Source organism: Dipodomys spectabilis, unplaced genomic scaffold (assembly GCF_019054845.1).
Source record: "Dipodomys spectabilis isolate Male_0828 unplaced genomic scaffold, ASM1905484v1 ptg000107l, whole genome shotgun sequence".
Classification (NCBI taxonomy): Eukaryota; Metazoa; Chordata; class Mammalia; order Rodentia; family Heteromyidae; genus Dipodomys; species Dipodomys spectabilis.
Genome location: NW_024870784.1, coordinates 5,999,400 through 6,019,303, shown reverse-complemented (window position 1 = coordinate 6,019,303; position 19,904 = coordinate 5,999,400). Strand labels below are relative to the sequence as shown.

Sequence of the window (19,904 nt, the reverse complement as noted above, 5' to 3'; positions counted from 1 at the left end):
ATATTATTCTTTATTTCTAAGAATAGACTGCTTCCCTAATTTTCCCCCCTCTGGGAAAGTTACACGAAGGCTACACTAGTCCTGTTATGCAGAATTCGTTGAATAGGTCACAGCCATCAAATCAAATGATTAATACACTCTGAAATTTCAGACAGGCAAGTTGGGTACAAGGTGGTATCCCAGCAGAAGAGGGCTGAGACAGAACTGTGCCCAAGAGGCCAGCCTGGCAGGAGGCTAGGAGGGCTGAGGAGGGCGACCTATGCCAGTTAGCTAATGAGATGCCATCCTTGAGTCTAAATGCATGAAGAAAATTCCTTTCCTCAGATCTTTGTTTGGGGCATTAATTTTAATTCACTTTCAAACCATTATAAGATTTTTTTTAAAAAATAGATTTTGAAATACCAACAAATAACATGTATTGTATTTGGAAAGCTTTGTAGAAAGTGGCCACCAGTCATATATACAACAACACCGACAGTCATTTTGTATAGACTCAAAGAAACCAACAGTGCCTTGAGAAGCGTGAACACACTATGGTCTCTGCAGATGACAGGTTCTCCGCCTCACTGGTAGGACATTCTCTGAGCTATAACATTATTGTCTCTTAGGGACAAAAAAGTAGAATACAAAGGAAATCTGATCAGCATGAATTACACATAGGAAACTTTTTAAATCTTAAGTTGAAGCTGGGCACTGGCTGCTCACACATGTAATTCTAGCTCCTCAGGAGGCTGAATCTTCAAACATCCTACAGTTCAGGCAGGAAAGTCCATGAGATTCTTATATCCAATTAACCGCCAAAAATCTGGAAGGGAAGCTGTGACTCAAGGGATAGCAGACCAGCCTTGAGGGGAAAAAACAGGTAGGCCCTGAGTTCAAGCCCCATTATAGACTCATGCACACATGCGCGCGCGTGCGCACGCGCGCGCACACACACACACACACACACACACACACACACACACACACACACACACACACAGCTTTAGATTGATTTAGCTACCTAGTAGTTCGTAATGGAATCCAGGCCATTTTTCTGCTGCTAAACAGAAAGACTTCATGCATCTAGAGTGTCCTTACCTTATAATTAAAAGAGGTATCTGTTTTGTTTATTTTGCTTTAGGGAAGATTATTTTTAATCGCTGCAGTGAACATTCAACCTACGAAAACAGAGCTTTCAAGATTTTTAAAGAGTGCATGCTAATAATTAGATATCAGAGCTTTTTAAAGCAGCCTATTTCTTTGATAGAATTAGTTTTCCATTAAAAAGTTAATTGAAATTTTTTAAGTGGAATTATTTTTACATCCGTCAGACAGGCTGAATAATTTGATCTGAGCAGGCTGCTGCTTTGTAGTCATTTTCTACACAGTGTTTCCTCCTGCATTCAAATCATTTCTGGGTCATCATTAAACTCACCTAACACAACGATTTCTTTTGTTCATTCTGATGACTGGTTCCTGGATACTAACCCAGCGCTATGAACTAGGCTCCTGAGGGATTAGTGCTGACCTGGCAAAACAAGGGCTTAGCCTCCAGCAGAATACAGGGAAGGGCAGTACAGGGTATCCTCACACAGGGAAGGCAGGCTGGAGAAGATTACAGAAGGCTTTACGACCCACCCCTTAGGCTAAATAATGGGAGGGCTCTAGTAGTGAATTCAGCAGTCTTTTTGTAAACATTTGGTTTTTGGGTTTGGTTTGCTTTGTTGTTGTTATTTTCTTTTGTCTGGTCCTGAGGCTTTAGACTCAGAGTGTGGGTCTCATTCCAACAGTTTTCCTGCTTAAGCCTGGTGCCCACACCTGAGCTACAGCTTTACTTTTGGCTTTTTTTTTTTTTTTGGTCATTAATTGGAGACAAGAGTCTCAAGGATTTTCCTGCCCCCGGCTGGCATCAAACCTTAGTAGATCTCAGCCTCCTGAGTAGCTAGGATTATAGGCATGAGCCTGTAATTTTTGGACATTACCAAAGAGCATTTAAGGTAGCTCAATGTGGCTAATTTTATCCTACACACCTGCCAAATCTATCTTCTGAATAAAGAGAGATAGAATCATGTCAACCTCAGAGAGCAAAAGCAGCTCTGACTGGGCGGAGTCCTGCTGGGCCTCTCCCAGGCTTTGCCTGAAGCCGTGGGAAAAGATGAACCCTGTCTCCTTCCTCAAGCTGCTGGGACAAATGGTCAGGGAATTCATGAGAAGCCTGTGTTGTACCAGACAGACCTCCTGAGATAGTAAAGCACAAAGACCGCACTTGAAATACAAGCTGCCTGGCTCCGACATTACAAGATTTATCCCCATAGCTGCACTGGAGGAGCTGGGTATGTCAAGAGTCCTGTAAAACATATATACATATATACATATATACGGGTATGTGTGTCGAGAGGTATTTCTAAATCATGTACGTGAAGTGTTCACTTATTCCCCTCTTGCCAATATTAATCCATGTTCTCAACCATGAAGACAAGAATGGTTTTAAAAGAGAAATTCAAATGATTTTGTTTCTGAATAGGAATTGGGCATTCTTAATGAGCCCTCTTGTTGGGACTGGAGGTGTGGCTCAGGTGCCAGCCAATGAGCCAGAGCACTAGATGCTGAGTTTGGGTTTCTGTTGTAGACAAAACAAAGAAAAAGAAAGAAAGACATGAACCCTCTTGCTGTCAAATTATCGTCTGACCTATCTATTATCTCCACACTGGAGTGGAGCTCAGGAATGACGAGGAGCAAACTCAGTATGACCCTCGGAGCCTTTGTGCAGATTTTCTCAACACAACTCAGGAGAGGACTGTGGTCCAGCAATTTGGCTGTCCCCTGTGTCTCAGAATTCTCGTCATCAGTTATCAGCCATGGGCCATGCGCACTGCCTCCACCATACACAGCAGCAGCATGCCAGTTTGAAATATACTAAACATTCTTAGTATACATCTGCAGTGAGAGTTCCACCCTATACACATGCATACACACACACATACACATGCACACACGTGCACACACGCATATGCTGGGTTTAGTCTGAGTGAAATGGCATCTGCTGGTGAGGATCCTGTGATTCCAATCCTTCCTCTTCCCTGGACCACCATGCAAGAGGCATGGGTGCTCCTTAGCGATTTCAGCGGAGAAGAGATTTGGTTGATTATAAAAGTTGATCCTAAGCAGAGATCTTCAAGGTAGTGAAGCACATGTTTGCTCAGATGGCTTGCAGAATTAATGAGAGGGGCAGCGTAGGTGACAGCCAAGTCCAAAATTGTCCCATCAACACCATCTTTCCTGACACAGAGCCAATCAAAACTGGGCAGAATTCCCACAGAGACCCACGACCATCTCCTGGCCCCAGAGCCTGGACCCAGCTCCCAGGATGCTGATGACTGGATTTCCCATCATCCAAGCCTGCCTTTAAAACATTTTTTGGTCCAGTTTTAGTAATCCATTCAAGATGAAGTCACTCTTTAGGCCTAATAAAATCTAGAATTACTATTATCCCTTCCTTAGCCCTCAAGAAAATGAGAATGAGCAGATAAAAATCTATCAGACGTAAATATTTAGATATTTAAATCCTGAGGAAAGCTTCTGCATTTCCATATTTGGTTCCGTGATCCCTGAGACCCCACATGGGAGTCTTCCTCTGCGTAAACTGCTCTGCCTTCTTCTATTGCCCTGCCTGTCCCCTTCTACTCCCTCGTTCACATGCTGAAGCCTTTGATGTATTCCCCTGCTGAAATATCAGGAGAAATTCAGATTTCAGATGGAGCCCTTCTCACCAGATTCTCAGGATTTGAAGAGACTGTTGCACCATAAAGTGCATGCCGGGACGGACAGCTCACCTTCCGCACTGTGAGCTGGGTGGGCTGCAGAAGCCTGGTTCTGAATAAAAAGAACACAAAACTGCTATTATTAGGGTATCGAAGCAAATGTTTAATTACTAAGCAATGTTCATCATGGCTCTTACTCAGAATAAACGTTTCTGGCTGAGCGTTAAGGAGAAGGATTTTAATCAATTAGGTTTGCTTCACTAGCCTGAATGAGCTTCTGATTAATTCTTCCCGTTTCACTCTTTTTTGTTTTTCAAAACCTTTACCTATTACCTGCTTGGGGAAGTGCTTGCATGGATTGAAATACACCCCATGCACAGCTGAGGGATTCTGATGAAAATGAACACCCGGTGATCTTGATGCTTCTCTCTTTGGCGGCACGTGGAGCCCTCGGGTGACCCTCCAGATGCCCGTCTTGCTCTCTCCTTCAGGATCCACAAGTAGACCTCCTTTGCCCTCCCAGCTCTGATCCCAGCTCAGCCCCCTCTGCTACTGTGAGCAGGGCTGTGCTCTGCCGCAGACTAACCATCTTCCCAGATCTGACGGACTTACCAAGTCTAATGTTGGACTTCCTTGGAACTCAGATCCGCCTCCCATTCCTAGCTACAAATCAACCCAGACATCTCTCTCCAGAGAGGCTTCACTCCTCCAGAGCCCAGAGGTGAAAGGCTAGACAGTGTGAAGACCAGGCTGCATGGGGAGCCTTGTGTTTCTTGTTAGGAAAGAAGGCAATGCAATCTTTGGGGATAGTTAAGGCTGTTGCTAAAACTTTAAGATGGCAGGAAATGCCACATTTACAGTGACATACACACACACACATATCAAAGGAAAACAAATCAAGCCTTTGCATATATATATATATATCAAAGGAAACAAATGGTCTTTGTTTACATGTTGGACTTGCCTTTCCTTCATATAAGGAAAATGATGCTGAGTTATTTCAGACTTCAGAGAGCCAAGCAGTCGTGTCAATAAGTGGAAATGCCAGTGCACTGACTTTTCCAAGTAACTATGAGGAAATGTGGAGCAGCCAGACTCTCGGCTCCCGTTAGCTGTCTAGAGAAACACCAGCCCACCTGTAGGGGATGCTTCAACTTACGTTCATGGTTAATTATCTGTATAAATGGGGAAGCAAATATGTTATTAAGAAACTGTATTTTCCCTGTTGATTTAGTCACACCTTACACGGTGGGAAGCTGATAAATAAGCAAATGTATATTTTGGAAGCAACCACCAACTGTACCTCATAGCTATATACTCTGGGCAGAAAACCCTTCCTTTTACAAATATATTTTAATGATTTGTTGATGCAATAAGAGCAGTTGTTATCATACTCACACCATTAAGCTTTGTGAAATTAAGTTGGCATCAATACATGGGCTTGGGATACCACACAATGAAAGTGCATGCACTCTGGGGATTGTCTCTTTTGTTTACCAAGAACAAATGCTAAATTCTTCTGAGTTTTGGGGGAGAAAGGGCATGATCTGGTGAAGGTGCAAGATCTGGTGAAGGTGTACACATGAAGACACAGAGCTCGTACACACTAGCTAACATATGTGCTTTGGAATTGTGTGATATTCCAAGACTGGCAGGCAGGACTAGTCTAGGCTAATTGTTCCCTACTTTTGTTTGATGTCCATATGTAACTCAGCACCCCTTGGATCTTGAGATTCAACCTGGCTGGTGGAAACAGTCAGTAAGTATGTGCGCTTACTATTCCCAGCCCAGCGTGCCCTCAGTCCTTCCAGATGCTTCTCTCCCAGGCTTCCGGTAGTTTCCTTATAGGCATGCACACTCCTTCTCTACTGTCTACCAAAGTAGACCATTTCAGATCTCTAGTGTTTTCCTTACACAGTTCTCTCACATCTAGACTCTGTCCCAACTGCTCTCGCTTCCTCCCGAGCTGGTCTCCCAGTGATAGCTCCCTCTGTGGAAATACAGAAGCCCTGCAATTGTAAGGTGTCCCTCATCCATTCCCAGCTCTCAGAGATCTCTGTCATTCCTCAGCCAACCTATGAAGCCTTTAAAGCCGTTTCTGTGTGTTCTGTATAGTCTGTGTGCTCTTTTGTGGTTTCACGCAGAATAAATCTAGTTCTCATTACTTCACCTTGGCCCAAACCGGAAGGGCCATGGCACATGATCTACAGGTGCAGTGGCTCCGTGGTGACCTCTGTAGAGGACAGGTCAGCGACACGGGACGAGTTCCCCTGTTGCAAGTCAGGCCTGTCTGCTGCACCGGAACGTGAGGCAGTCATCGTTCGTTCAGGAAAGCTCGCCGTGCCACTTCCCTCTCTGAGTGTCGGAACCTTTCTGTCTCCTCTCATAGGTGATCAGCGAGTTTGAAGCCTCCCCTGACTCATTTTCCTACAGAATTCCCAACCTGAGCCGGAACCGTCAGTACAGCGTCTGGGTGGTGGCCGTCACCTCCGCAGGTCGAGGGAACAGCAGTGAGATCATCACGGTGGAGCCACTGGCAAAAGGTGGGTCCCGGGACCCGTGTCTCCACTTCCACCGCAGCCCCCAGCAGGGTCGCGGCGCTGTGCTAGCTGACGCAAGCTGGCGATGCCCCGAGAAGTCAGGCAAGCTAGAACATCACGTGTCTCGGTCTCCTGGGGCTGCACCTGTGCCAGAGGCTTCTGGAAGAAGCTCCTGTTTGGGCCTGTGAATTACAACCTCAGATAAATGGTGGATCTTGAAAAGATGCCACTCTGAACAATGCTTGTTTTCCTTACTAGGTGTGCCTTAGATCTAGCTGATAGCATGGAGTCTGGAAGGTTCCGTGCAGTGATTAATAGAAGCTGCTTTTGATTATGTCTTCCTGTCTATTAGGCTTTATGTTCCTATTGTCTATCCTCCCAGATATTAAAAGTGTATTTTAATGTGCAGCCTTAGTACTGAGTCGACCCACTTCATAAATGCTCTGGAAAGTAATTGAACTCGTAGAGGAGCGCAGCGTAGAAGATGCAGCTTCCTACTTCTTGGCTCATGAAGCCCCAGATATTTCATTTGGATTTCTCCTATCTAGCCATTAGAAGGAAGAAATGCTGCTGTGGGACTTTCAGCTCCTTGTGTGTTCTTGTAGGGAAATGCTGAGATCTCTGCACACGAGGGTGGCCTGGGAGGCTCGCTGGCTGGCTCCCTGGGTACCACGCAGGCTCTGCGCAGGTGATGGTGGGCAGTCACTGGGCCTCTGACCTGGGGTGTTGTTCTAGCTCCTGCGCGAATCCTCACCTTCAGCGGGACGGTGACCACTCCCTGGATGAAAGACATTGTCTTGCCTTGTAAAGCTGTCGGGGACCCCTCGCCCGCAGTGAAGTGGATGAAAGACAGGTAACCAGTAACCCGATGTACACCTGTAATGTGCACACCCCCTCCCGGACAGCACATCAGACTTGCTCTGGGTCTGGTAGACATCTCCCTCATGCACTGTAAGGAAAGCTCATGGAAAACCCAACTCTCTTCTGAGATGGGGGTAACAACCTCAGAGCTAGCCCTAAAAGGATCATCTTTAGCGCATCTGTTTGTTTTTTTTTTTGTGGGGGGGGTCCAGTCGTGGGGCCTGAACTCTGGGCCTGGGCGCTGTCCCTCAGCTCTTCAGCTCAAGGCTAGCGCTCTACCACTTGAGCTACAGCGCCACTTCCGGCTTTTTTTCTTTTTGCTTATGTGGTGCTGAGGAATTGAACCCAGGGCCTCAGGCATGCAAGGCAAGCGCTCTACCACTGAGCCACCTTCCCAGCCCCAAGTGCATCTGTTTTTTTTATAAACCCAGACCCTAAAAGTCATGGAAAAATTCAAAGTGAAAAATAGCACAACCAGTCTAGTCATCCTTGTGATGCTTCTTACCAGCCGGGTCCTCTGTCGACATGAACATGACCAAGTTCCTAGACCCCATGGTAAGCTGTCACATCAGCCTTTACTTCAGAGATAATGGACAGTCTAATCCTAACTCACATGCTCTGAGAAGAAACTTCAAGAAATAGAATGCATTAGGACTTTTTTTAATATAAAATTGCCTTTCCATGCTCAATAGTAATTAGTTTAATAAAAAAAAATAAAGCAGCCAAGATAGAAGGGAGAGAGTAGGTGTGAGGCATTCTGTCCATATGTGTTTTAAACGTGCTTTATCTTTATTCATAGGGGAAAAATTAGGTTATAAATAAAGAGTTGAGAATTCACTAATGAGCAGAGACTTGGTGTAATGGATTCAGAAGAGTGCCTATTTCCAAACAAAGGAACTTCAGAAGCATCCATGCTTGAAATGAATGTACTAAGTCCATTGGCATTTAAAGTTTGTAAGCCACAGGACATTGATACATACCAGCTGGCACTCTGCCGGGTGTGGGAGTGTCCCCAGCCACCATGGTTGTGATGACACGTCTTTACATGAGAACCAACTCACAGCCTCGCTGGGAGGCCACTGCGCATGGAGAGACACTGATCAAGATGCACTGTACTCACAAAATGACTTGCTGGCTGGGCACCTCACGCCTGTACTCCTAGATACTCAGGAGCTGAGATCTGAGGGTCTCGGTTCAAAGCCAGCCCATGCAGGAAAGCCCAAGAGTCTTACCTCCAAATAAGTACCAAAAGAGCAGGAAGTGGAGCTGTCAGTCTAGCAGTAGACTGCTAGTCTTCAGCAACAAAGCTCAGGGACTATGACCGGGCCCTGAGTTCAACCCCCAGGATTGGTAGAAGAAAAAAAGTAAATTGTCAGGTTGAATTGAAATACCTTTGTACAACTATGTAAGGATTAAAAAAAAAATTAAAGAAGAATTGTAATTTTAAGTGTAAGAGATCACAAGACTTAGTTTGCCTCATATACCTTGGTCACCAGAGTAATCCCCTGAATTTCTTCGTCGCAGTCTCAAGAATGTTCTAGTCAGGGACTCGTGTGGCCAGGACCATCCTCAGCACTTGACCAAAGGTTCGACTGGAATCCAAGCCCCTGGCATGGACCCAGCCCTCGCGTAACAGTGCTGACAGTGAAAAACAAAACAAACCGCTGTGCGGTGGTCTTCATCTTGTCATCCTAGTTAAACCTCTTGTAAGGGGCCAAGTATGACCCTTGCAGTGTGCTGTTTCCTTCAGAGAAAGGCTCGGTGCTGCTCCCCAGCCTCAGCTAATGGGGGTTGTAATTTCTTTAATCTGTGCATCTTTCTTCCTGTGAGGCAGTAACGGGACGCCCAGCCTGGTGACGGTTGACGGACGCCGGGGCGTCTTCAGCAACGGAAGCTTCATCATCCGCACGGTGAAGGCTGAGGACTCCGGCTACTACAGCTGCGTCGCCAACAACAACTGGGGATCCGATGAAATTATTTTAAATTTACAAGTGCAAGGTACAGAATCCTAGGACTCTCCCGAACAAAACGCCTCCCACCTACCGCCTCCCCGGCAGACAGCAAAGCCATGGAAAAGGCAGCGTTTAGAATGAACGAATTGCTATTTTCACATTACCAAAAAAAAATGACTTGTGCATTCTGGAAAATATAATTTTAAAAATCAAACAATGGCATGTATGATTCCAGAGATAATACAGGAATGTTATATGCTGCTTTGCATTGAAAAAGCCTGATTTTCTTTATATTTATTTAGTAAACATCTCTGAAAATTTCCTTTTTAAGAGCTTCCACTAATTACACTGTGTCCATGTACATCTGTAACCCAGAGAGCACAAATGAAAATGAATCTAAACAGTGACCTTTTATACCTTCTAATTAATCAATATCATTCATACATATGGCACTAAGAAATTCTAAATATATTGCTATATTACTTAATTGTGCATTTTATTTCTTGCACTACCTAAAATATACAAAACAATCTCCTAAGATTATCATATTAAAATTGTGCTGAAATCCCGGGCAGCTATGGACTGGGTTGAGATTAAGGTGTATGGAGATGCTCTGTTTTACTGGAAGAATGTCCAAGTGCATGCATCTTTAGGTTGAAGTGTTTCACCTGTACAGATCACAGCAAACATAAACAAGATCAATACTGTGTTTCATGGGATGCAAAGGAGTGGGAGGTGGGGAAACAATATTTTTTTGAACAATACTGCAAAATCAATCTTAAATTTTGAGTTAAACCAAATCAGGATCATTCCGGGGCATTTTGAGAGACAGCATAGTGTTTTAGAATACTAGAGAGATGGGCCAGGCATTCAGGCTTTCAAGTCAACATGGCAGACTCTGGAAGAGAGAACGACCTTTTGTATGAAGCTTTCGTTCTTTCTTGCATGGCCTGGTTCCAAATTGTCTCCAGTGTTTCTGTCTTCAGAGTCAGTCCCCAACGGAGACCCAGCATCTACAAGTGCCTGTCCTGCAAGTCCTGTGTGTGCTCAGTTCATGGGCTGCTGGGCTGCTGTTCAATGGCTCGTTTCTAATTTTCAGATGTAAGGGGTGAAGCTTGCATTTGGATGCAGAGCTTAGAAAGATTTTGCTTTTGTGGGAATGGGGATGGAATCCAGGCCTCCTTCATGCAAGTACTCTGCCACAGCACCTATGGCCCTTTGTGTTTTGTCCAGGCTTACTTTGAATTCCCAATCCTCCTGTCTCTATTTCCACAGTAGATGAGACTTTCTCTCTCTCTCTCTCTCTCTCTCTCTCTCTCTCTCTCTCTCTCTCTCTCTCTCTCTCTCTCCCTCTCCCTCTCTCCCTCCCTCCTTCTTTCCCTCCCTACCCCCTCAAAGCAGTGCAGCTAAGTGGATATCATAAATCTTTTTTCTCTTAAATTTCACAGCTGAAACTCAGAGTAGAATAATGTGTGCATCCTTAGTAAGATCTCGATGTGTGATGAACAGCCCAGAACTCAAGGAATTATGAGGAGATATAAATCCCAGGGAAATGTGGTTGAATTTCCTTAAATAATAGATTCGCTCTGCTTTATCTCTTCAGCCCAGGATATCAATAAAAAAGACATTTTGACAGAAGTGAATTGCGTATTTTGGCAACCTCAAACACGTATTTAATAAATGGCTGTTAAAAGTGATTTGGTAAATGACTGGGACCAAGGATTCAGCACATGCAAAACTAATTCTTGTTTTCCAAAAACTGTTTCTCCTCCAGTGCCACCCGACCAGCCTCGGCTTACGGTTTCCAAAACGACATCTTCCTCCATCACTCTTTCTTGGCTTCCTGGAGACAACGGGGGTAGCTCCATCCGAGGTAATTAGACTTGGCCCCAGTCCTCGACAGCTTGTGCAAGGCATCGGTCAGCTAGCCACACCTCTCCATCAAATAGCTGTTGCGTGTGAGTGTGCTCTGCTCCTAAAGACAGCACATACAACACATGCTTTCCGTTCTAAGCAGGAAAGCATATGTCTACGTCTACACAACACGGTAAAACTCAAAATCATTCATCCCAAGAGTCTCATTCACAAAATTATGACAAATGAAAAACAAAAAGAAAAAGAAAGACTGGTTCTCTCTCTGCGTTTCTCCTCTGTGTTTTTTTCTCTCTCTGTTTCTCACTCACTCTGTCCTCTGTCTCTTCCTCTGTCTCTGTTTCCTTCTGTCTCTCTCCCTCTGAGCGTCTCTCTGTTTTTCTCTCTGTTTCTGCCTCTTGTGCCCCTCTCTTCTGAGATTCTGGAGACTGGTTCTTCCTGAACACTTCATTGGTCTTTCCAGTATCTCCAGCATGGCTCTGACTTAAGAGGTTGTAGAAGAAAGCCTGGAGTGTAGACAGAATGCAACCTCTGCACCCAGTCACTGCAGCTGGTGCAGAGTGGAAAAGTGCAAGTAAGGCTGGCAGAGGGTCGCAGAGGAACGTTCCAGCATAAGTAAAGTCTGGGTGTCCGTGTGGGCGATGGAAGGAAGATGAAGGGAGTTTGTCTACAGGCAGAGGCAGAAGATGCTCAAGAGTAAGGACGGAGTCATAGGAGGTCCTGGAGCATGTGACAGAGGAGAGGGCAGGCCCTGAAAACAAGCGCGCCCTTTCTTCTGGGCAGGGAGTGAGGATAAAAAGACAACTGGAAAGAACAGGACGCTGCCAGGGGAAGCCAGGAAGAGCTGCAGCCGGCACTTCTGCCCCAGAGATGGCATCGCAGCCCTTCCCGGCTTCCGGCTCGGGGCTACAGCCACACAGGGAACAAGCCACGCGTCTCAGAGACTGGGAAAGCGACAATGAGGCCTTTTCTCTTTTTCTCTCCAAGAACCAGTTGCTAGACAGTTCTCAGCACTCTGCTGGCTGGGGTGAGAAGCTTCCATTCTGCCCCCCCCCCCATTTTTGTAGGAAGGGAAAAGGTGAGGTTACTTTTTAAAAATAGCTGGATGATTAGGGTTGAGGCTGTGCCTGTGGGTTTGAGGCGCGTGGGACAGCCTAGTGGCAGCTGCCGGGTGACAGGCGCAGGGAGTCATTAGCAGAAGCAAGTCACTGCCTCAGCGCCGCACGCCCAGCTGCACACAAACGCCACAGGCCGCGGCGCTCACAATTATCTCAACCTGTTGACTTTTCTTAAGTGGTGCTGGGCAGCCGGGCAGAGAAGCGACCATCAGTCACCCAAGCCGGTGACTTCTGGTGAGAAAGGAGGGAGGGAAACAGGCTCCTCCCTGACACGGCCAGAGCCCGGGCCAGAGGCCGGGAGAAACATTCCGTCATCACAAAGGGGCCTGAGAGGCCCCGATCCCAGACTCCAAAGAAGGAAGTGTGGATTCTGTAAGCCAGAGAGGGCACGAGAGAGAGAGCCGAAGGTCTTGATGGATGGAGAATGTCTAGGAGGCGATCACAGGGCAGCCTGACAAGCAATCCTGCCCGGAGTCCCCAAGGCAGCTGCAGCATCCAGAAGGGTGCCCACAGCGACGGCTGTGGGCATCACTCACCACAGCCCTGCCGCGGGCGGGTGCCGAGAGCCAGGGGGACCCTGTGGGTCCAGGCGGCTGAGATGATCTGTGGAGAGGAAAGTCCAGGATGCACGGCGGCTGGGGAGGAAATGGAGGCGCGAGAGCAGAACGCAGTGCAGGCTCCTCTGTGGGGTCTGGGAGGAGGTTTGAAGATCTCAGAGCAAAAGCACAAAAATGAAAAATGAAAGAAAAGAAAAGGAAGAGCCCCAGGGCTCCAGAGGGGCTGCGGGGACGGAAGGATGAGCAGAGGAGGAAGATGCAGGGGGAGAGGTCTGCAGTGCTGCACGTGGAAGGTGAAATGGCGTAGCCTGTGTTAATAACGGAGCTCCTGGGAATGGAATGGGGAATATGAACTCAGCGGGACCCGAACACGGGGTGCTGGTCAGCCTGGTCTGAGGCTCCCTGCGGTGGAAGCTCAGGACACAGGGAAAGGTCAGAATATCCACGTGAGAGTCAAGTTAATGGCGATGACTCAGGCGGGAAGAACGGGTCGCGGGGTCAGGCGCGGTGGGGACCAGGCCTTCCTCGCAGACCCGGGCCTCTCTGGCTCGTGGGAGGGGAGCCCCTCACTGCCTGAGGTTCTGTGTCGAGGGGAGCCACGTCAGCTCAGGACAGAGCTGGGAAATGGATGGTTACTGGTTAGTAAATGTAGAAAGACAGAGAGTAGCGGTCATGCGGAGAACTGGACTGTCGGAAGAACGTTGTGTGTGAAAGAAGAGCCGGGCTGGTGCCACCCTGGGGGGGGGGGTGGCTGCGGGAATGGGAGCCAGGGTCCCGGGGGCAGTCAGCGCAGCAGCAGGTGGAGAGGGTGGGGGAGGCCGCGTTCTCTACTCCTGGGCCACCAGTCACACATCCCTTTTCCAGAACTGGGGTTCCGTCAACAAATAGCTTCAGCCCAGGATGGTGCGCGAGGGTTCAGACACACGGTCTGAAACCAGCAGCTGAAGAAAACAGGATAGTTGGATTTCCACCTCACTCTCCAACACAACCTCCACACTAACACTGTGTAGGATGGCATCTGTGTCTCACCAGTGGATACAGCGCGGCACTGCTCTGCGGGGGGGGGGGGGGGGGGGCGGGGGGGGGGGGAGGAGAAGGGCGGGGAGGGCGGCATGAATTTTCCAGAATCAGAAAAGGTTATTAGTGTCCTCTTCCCGAGGCATACCAGCCCGAGCCCTGTGTGACCTGCAGACAATGCGTCCATCTGTCAGCTAGCTGCTGACCGGGGCACCGCATGCTGACCGCGCCCCCCGCTGTCCCCCAGGGTACATCCTGCAGTATTCCGAAGACAACAGTGAACAGTGGGGAAGCTTTCCCATCAGCCCCAGCGAGCGGTCTTACCGCCTGGAAAACCTGAAGTGTGGAACCTGGTATAAGTTCACCCTCACCGCCCAAAACGGAGTGGGGCCTGGGCGCATCAGTGAAATCATAGAGGCGAAAACCCTGGGGAAAGGTAGGTGGGCCCGCCCGTCGCTCCCGGACTCCGCCTTCCAGCAGGAAGTGGGGTTGGGCTCATTACCGAGACATCCTTGCGTTTTGTATTTACACCTCGGTATTCCTTACGTGAGCTGGATCATGGGGGGAGAGGGCCAACCCTTACGGAATGTTCTGGCAGGGATGCTTCGCCGTGGGAGTCTGGAAAGGTGGAGGGGAGAGCGGCCTTGCCAGATTCCTCTCAGCCTGCAGGAGAGTGACGGGTGGCATTCAGTTGAGATCACAAGAAGGAGAGCTTAGATGATAAGAGTTGTCTTATGTGGAATTATATCCACTAAGTCTCTGGGCTCAAATACTAAGTGTTTGCATCGTGGAGGATTCCCGTAGACACTTCCCGAATCCTACCCAGGGCTCTTCAGTGTCAGATTCACCCCGGGGACACAGCCACTCCCGCCCATGGCAGCCCGTGAACCACTAAAGCCCGGGATGTGGGAACAGCGCTCAGCTTCTGAAACTCTTCCACCTGCAACAATAGGCTCCGGCCCCCGGCCTTTGCCCTCTGCTCACACCCAGGTCATCCCCGAGTCTCCATGTACAGGCGAGCGGTCCAGGGGCCTATGTGCCAGATTTGGCCAGAGTTCCTGGGGAGGATGGAAGGAAGCTCAGGGAAGCTGCAGGACTTCCCCCACAAACACACTGCCGCGTGCCCACACGCGTGACCCGACCTCCGCCTCCTCCTCTGCAGAGCCCCAGTTCTCCAAGGAGCAAGAGCTGTTCGCCAGCATCAACACCACGCGCGTGCGGCTGAGCCTGGTGGGCTGGAACGACGGCGGCTGCCCCATCACCTCCTTCACGCTTGAGTACCGGCCCTTCGGGACCCTGGTGTGGACCACCGCTCAGCGGACCTCCCTCTCCAAGTCCTACATCCTGTATGACCTGCAGGAAGCCACCTGGTACGAGCTGCAGATGCGCGTGTGCAACAGCGCCGGCTGCGCCGAGAAGCAGGCCAACTTCGCCACGCTCAACTACGACGGCAGTAAGCCATGGCTCCGGGGGCCTTCTGGGTGGGATCTGGGGCCTGTGCCTGCACCCCGTCCCCTGCCCCAGCCCACATCCATTCTCGCCACCGTGCAAGCCGCGCTCACAGAGCCCATAGGCTCGGGGTGGGTTCCCAGTTCATGGTGCCCAGATGACCGCTGAGGTCTGGGCAGGGCCCCCCTCGAGGGCGCCTCCCTGGGGAGTCTCCGCGCCTGGCCAAAGGATTCTCTGCCTCTTGCTTCTGGGTGGCGGTTGATGACTGGGCGCTAACATTGCTTTTGTTGTCTCCACCCCTCCCCCCACCCATCCCAATCCACATGACAACTTTCTTTTTGCTCTCATTCAGCCCTTGCAGCCTATGCACAGAACCCACCTTCCCCAGTGACGAAGCGTAGGGTAGAGCAAGCGGAGGCACTGAGGAGGACAGAGTAGTGTAGAGAGCACGCGCACACATACACGCACGCGTGTGTGCACACACACATTTGAAGTTCACATGTCTAAATCCTAGGTGAGGGGTCATCAGACTTTTCATTGAAGTTCTTGCCTTTTTTCTTTTCTTTTCTTTTCTTTTTTATTGGTCATGGAGCTTGAACTCTGGGCCTGGGCGCTGTCGCTCAGCTCTTCAGCTCAAGGCTAGCTCTCTACCGTTGAGCCACAGCGCCACTTCTGGTTTTCTGGTGATTAATTGGAGATAAGAGTCTCACGGGCTTTCCTGCCTGGGCTGGCTTTGAACTGTGATCCTCAGATCTCAGCCTCCTGAGTATCTAGGATGACAGGCGTGAGCCACCGGCGCCTGGCACCATTTTTTTTTTTAATACTAAGATGCATTCAAACAAATGCTCAACATGGGGGATCTGTGGCGTGTCACTCAGTGCTAATTGAAGGGACCTTTAGGAAGTGCTAGTGTCTGTGTATCCACGCCAGTTTCTGCTGCTTTAAAATGATTCCTCTCGTGGCACAGTGTCTCTCCCTTCACTGCCTCCTGTCCATTCCCTGCCGGCCAGGCTGGCTCATGGTCCCGGTCAGCTCAAAGCCGGTTCCTCCTGCTTTCACATGTTATACGGACTCACCATGCGACTGGCTCCTGCCCAAGATATTGCTTCACTTAAGTCCCTCTTGGGCAGGGCCTGGCTCCCTTCTAGAGGTTCTAGCCGGAGACCCAGGCTGGAGACCCAGGGGTCCTAGGGGTGAGGCGGCGCTCTCTGGGTTGTGGCTGCAGCTTGGGGCTTCAGGACAGCCTCCTAGCCAGCACGCTTGCCTCTTCCAGGGCTCTCTCCCTTTGATAGTTTAGCCTGCAGATGTGACTTCTTCATTCGATGGAGTCCTTGTCACAAAGTGCCACCTGTAGGCAGCATAGCATGTCAACTAGGTTTCTCTCCCAACAGAGTTTCCTTCTGAACTCCTACAAAACAAAGCGCTTCAGCATGTCTTAAACACATGCATGCTTTGGGCTCCTTCCAAGGCCTGGGCCGATTGTACACGATCAGGAAGTTAGTACACGTGGCACCGGATGCCTGACCTGTGGCCTCACACTACCATGGAGTTGCGGGGCACCCCGCTGAACGGCAGGCACTAAGGATCACTTAATAAGAAACTACTCATGTGGGGAATCGGACCTTCCATCTCCCCCATGTACCAGGGCTCTGCAGGTTTCCAATGATCCCACCTCAGTCAAGATGACCAACCGTCAAATGTCCCGGGAGCTCCGTTTAATTTCCTGAAATCTGAAATTCTTTTTTAACTCTCAGAAATGAAGATACCTATTTATTAATTTTTTCCCCTTGAAAAAGATAGCAGATTTCTTGGAATCCATTCTTGTGGATCTATAGCTTTCATATCTCTCTTGTCATAGCTGCCTGAAGAATTATTATTTTTGTCATTCAGAGGAAAACAAACACTGAGAATGAGCTTTCTGTCCATACCAGCCAGGCTTCCGACTTGCTCTGCTCTCTCTCTTCTGCCGTTTTCTTGGCTGAACATTTCTGGTTGTTCTTACATTGTCTCAGTTTTAGGTCTGACCCAATGGGCACCCCTTTGGTTCTTTATATCTGGTTTGGAGAGTTGGGGTTCCAAGCCAAAATGTAGTTGCAGGAATGGTCTCTTGGCTTTAGCAGAGGTCTTACAGGGCCTTAGAGGTCTTATTATCTCTGCTCTACTTACTCATGTTGGATGAAGATCATTTTTGTCCAGGGGGAAATGATACTAATTTTTTTTTGCATTATTTTTCTTAAAGCACTGACATTCTGGTCCCTGTAAAGCACAATAGGACAGCCCGTGTTACATAACGGAACACAGCAAGATCTGAGGCCGCATGCCTGTTTAGATTTCTACACCCTTTTGTGTTTGGTGTCTGGGTAGAAAGATGACAGCTTAAAATAGCTCCAGATCGCCTCTTCTTTTCTCCTTCTCTTATTATTCTGAATAATCGGAATTGCCTAGAATAGTTTCACAATGCCTGGTCAATAAGTCACTGTTTTCATAGCCCCAGATGGGCCCTGTTGGAAAAGTTGCCTGTCCCTTCCATGCCTTCGAGTAGAAGTCTTTCAAGTAGATCCGAAGCAGGGATGGCAGTTGGATGAGGAATCAAATGAGAATGCTGAAGCTTCTCTAAGCCTCACCGCACCCGGTCTTCTGTCCAGCTTCCGTACTGTTATTCCTCCTTGGAGGTCCAGTTTTGTTCAGACAGCCTCTAGTAACTGCACTCAGGCCGACAGGCAGCCAGACACTAATTCCCTTGAATTCAAGTGGCCTTCGCAAGCCCAGAGCCCAGCGTTAGCCCATCAGGTATCTGTATCCAGCACTGCATTAGAAAAGAAAGGCTTTTGCAGAGATGAGCTGCAGAGTGAGTGGATAGAGGGGAGTGAGCCAGGGAGGAAGACGGCGAGGGCTCAGGGAAGAGTCCCTGTCATTTCTCATCGCCTCAGACACCCTCGGATCACACCGCGCGATTTTTGTAACCCCTCATCCCTAAAACCTCCGCCACACCGTCTTCATTAATAGCCGCCTAACACCGTGGCCCTGCTTTCAGGTACAATTCCTCCACTCATTAAGTCAGTCGTCCAAAGCGAAGAGGGGCTGACCACCAATGAGGGGCTCAAGATGCTGGTGACCATCTCCTGCATCCTGGTGGGGGTCCTGGTGCTCTTCGTTCTCCTGCTGGTCCTGCGGAGGAGGAGACGGGAGCAGAGGCTGAAGCGGCTCCGAGGTAGGACCGGGTCCCTGAGGCCACCTGCGCCGTCCCCACAGAGCATAGAGCAAGCCCCATATCCACCCCCATCCCCCGATTCTGAGACATCTCTGCAGAGCCCTGGGGAGAGGCAATAGAAAGTGTTCCGATCTCAGGCAATCAGAAATAGAGTGAACGTCAACCCTTGAATATCCCCCAAATCCTAGCTATTGGCACACGAAGAAAATTAATGTCTCTGGGTTGGTTTTTTTTTTTTTTCAACCTTGCTCTCTTTCATCTCCAATCATGGCAGCAAAGCCACCAATTATGGCTTTCTCTGAAAAGAGCTATCACATTTAGAGATGAGAATTATTTCATTGCCTGGAAGCCGGAATCGAGGGCGTGGTGGTGTGGGTAAAGCCTGGTGAGCAGAACACACATGCCTTCTGGGATTGGGAATGGGAATGGGAGCCTGCTGTCAGAGTCTCACACTGAGAAGCACACAATGGGAGATGGCGAAGCCTGGCCAGCGGAGCTTCATTGTGACCGGACGCTGCTATTAGAGCATCTGCTCGGTGCTGTTTTGTGTGGCAAGGCCCTGTGGTGCATCTGGACAGTGGCTTCTGTGCGTCGTAGCTCTCAGATGGGGAACAATAAGATGTGCTGCCAAAGTCCTTTGCTCCCTGCTGCCCAGGGTCTTTGACGGATGCCCTGATGCGTGGGGCAGGGGCTTGAGTTCTGTGTTAGTATCGTGTGGTTTGGAGGGAGTGATGTCACACAGCATCTTACAGGGTCTTTGGAATTACACTGGCAGCACAGGCCTTGAAGAACTCCCCTCCCCACCGCAAACCTACCCACTGTACCATCGGATCTCGCTTATATATTGAGAACACATCCACTTCGGCAAACGCTTTCCTTGACCTCCATCTATGAGAGCACCAGGAATCTCTGATGCTTTGCCCACCCCCAGGGTCCCAGACTTCCCTCCCCATGTGGCTCACACGCTTGTGGTGCCAGTCGGGTTCGCACTGTACCCACAGAATCCTCATTGGAGGGCCTTTGCCTGGACGGTCCTTCCATGTAAGCCTCCCACAGCCTGATGATCCCTAGGCACCATCCAAGTCACTGCCCTGTTAACCAGTTGTCTACTGCTTCTGCAGACATTACTCAGTGGAATAGTGTATCCTGAGCGCTGTGCTAGGTGCTTGAGATAAAAAAGCTTTCTGGACTCCAGCTTTTGGTGCAGCAGGTAGAACCACAAGTACCTGCTACCACCATCAGGCATGATCAGACCCTGTGATTAGTTTAAAAGAAGACAGTGTAAGAGCCACCCCGGAACAGGAGCTAAGAGGAAGGGATTTCCTAAAAGAAAACAATAGTACTACCAAAGTGTCACACTGGCCCACATGTTGAGGAATTCTGTTATAAAGCTGGTAGTGCTGAATTCCATTTAGGACGGTTTGCCATTAAAGTACTCCAAGGGAATTTTTTTAAACTCTTTCACTGATGGCAGAATCTTGTGGTCTGGGCTTTAGAGTCGCTGTCTGGGGGTTGCCCTGCAGACAGCTGTGACAGCCACTGCACACGCCCACGCGGGGGTCTGTGACTCTTCAAATTAGCATG

At 49.0% G+C, this 19,904-nt stretch overlaps 1 protein-coding gene across 1 annotated transcript in view; it reads left to right on the top strand.

Annotated features, from left to right (window-relative positions):
• The window catches only part of Dscam (DS cell adhesion molecule), a 475,219-nt gene that overhangs the window by 409,711 nt on the left and 45,604 nt on the right, over window positions 1-19,904 (top strand). The window contains exons 21-27 of the mRNA XM_042687342.1: window positions 6,133-6,286; window positions 7,019-7,136; window positions 8,979-9,142; window positions 10,871-10,969; window positions 13,908-14,096; window positions 14,823-15,113; window positions 18,144-18,320. Coding sequence (XP_042543276.1) covers window positions 6,133-6,286; window positions 7,019-7,136; window positions 8,979-9,142; window positions 10,871-10,969; window positions 13,908-14,096; window positions 14,823-15,113; window positions 18,144-18,320 — 1,192 coding nt within the window. The remainder of the gene's footprint in view (window positions 1-6,132; window positions 6,287-7,018; window positions 7,137-8,978; window positions 9,143-10,870; window positions 10,970-13,907; window positions 14,097-14,822; window positions 15,114-18,143; window positions 18,321-19,904) is intronic.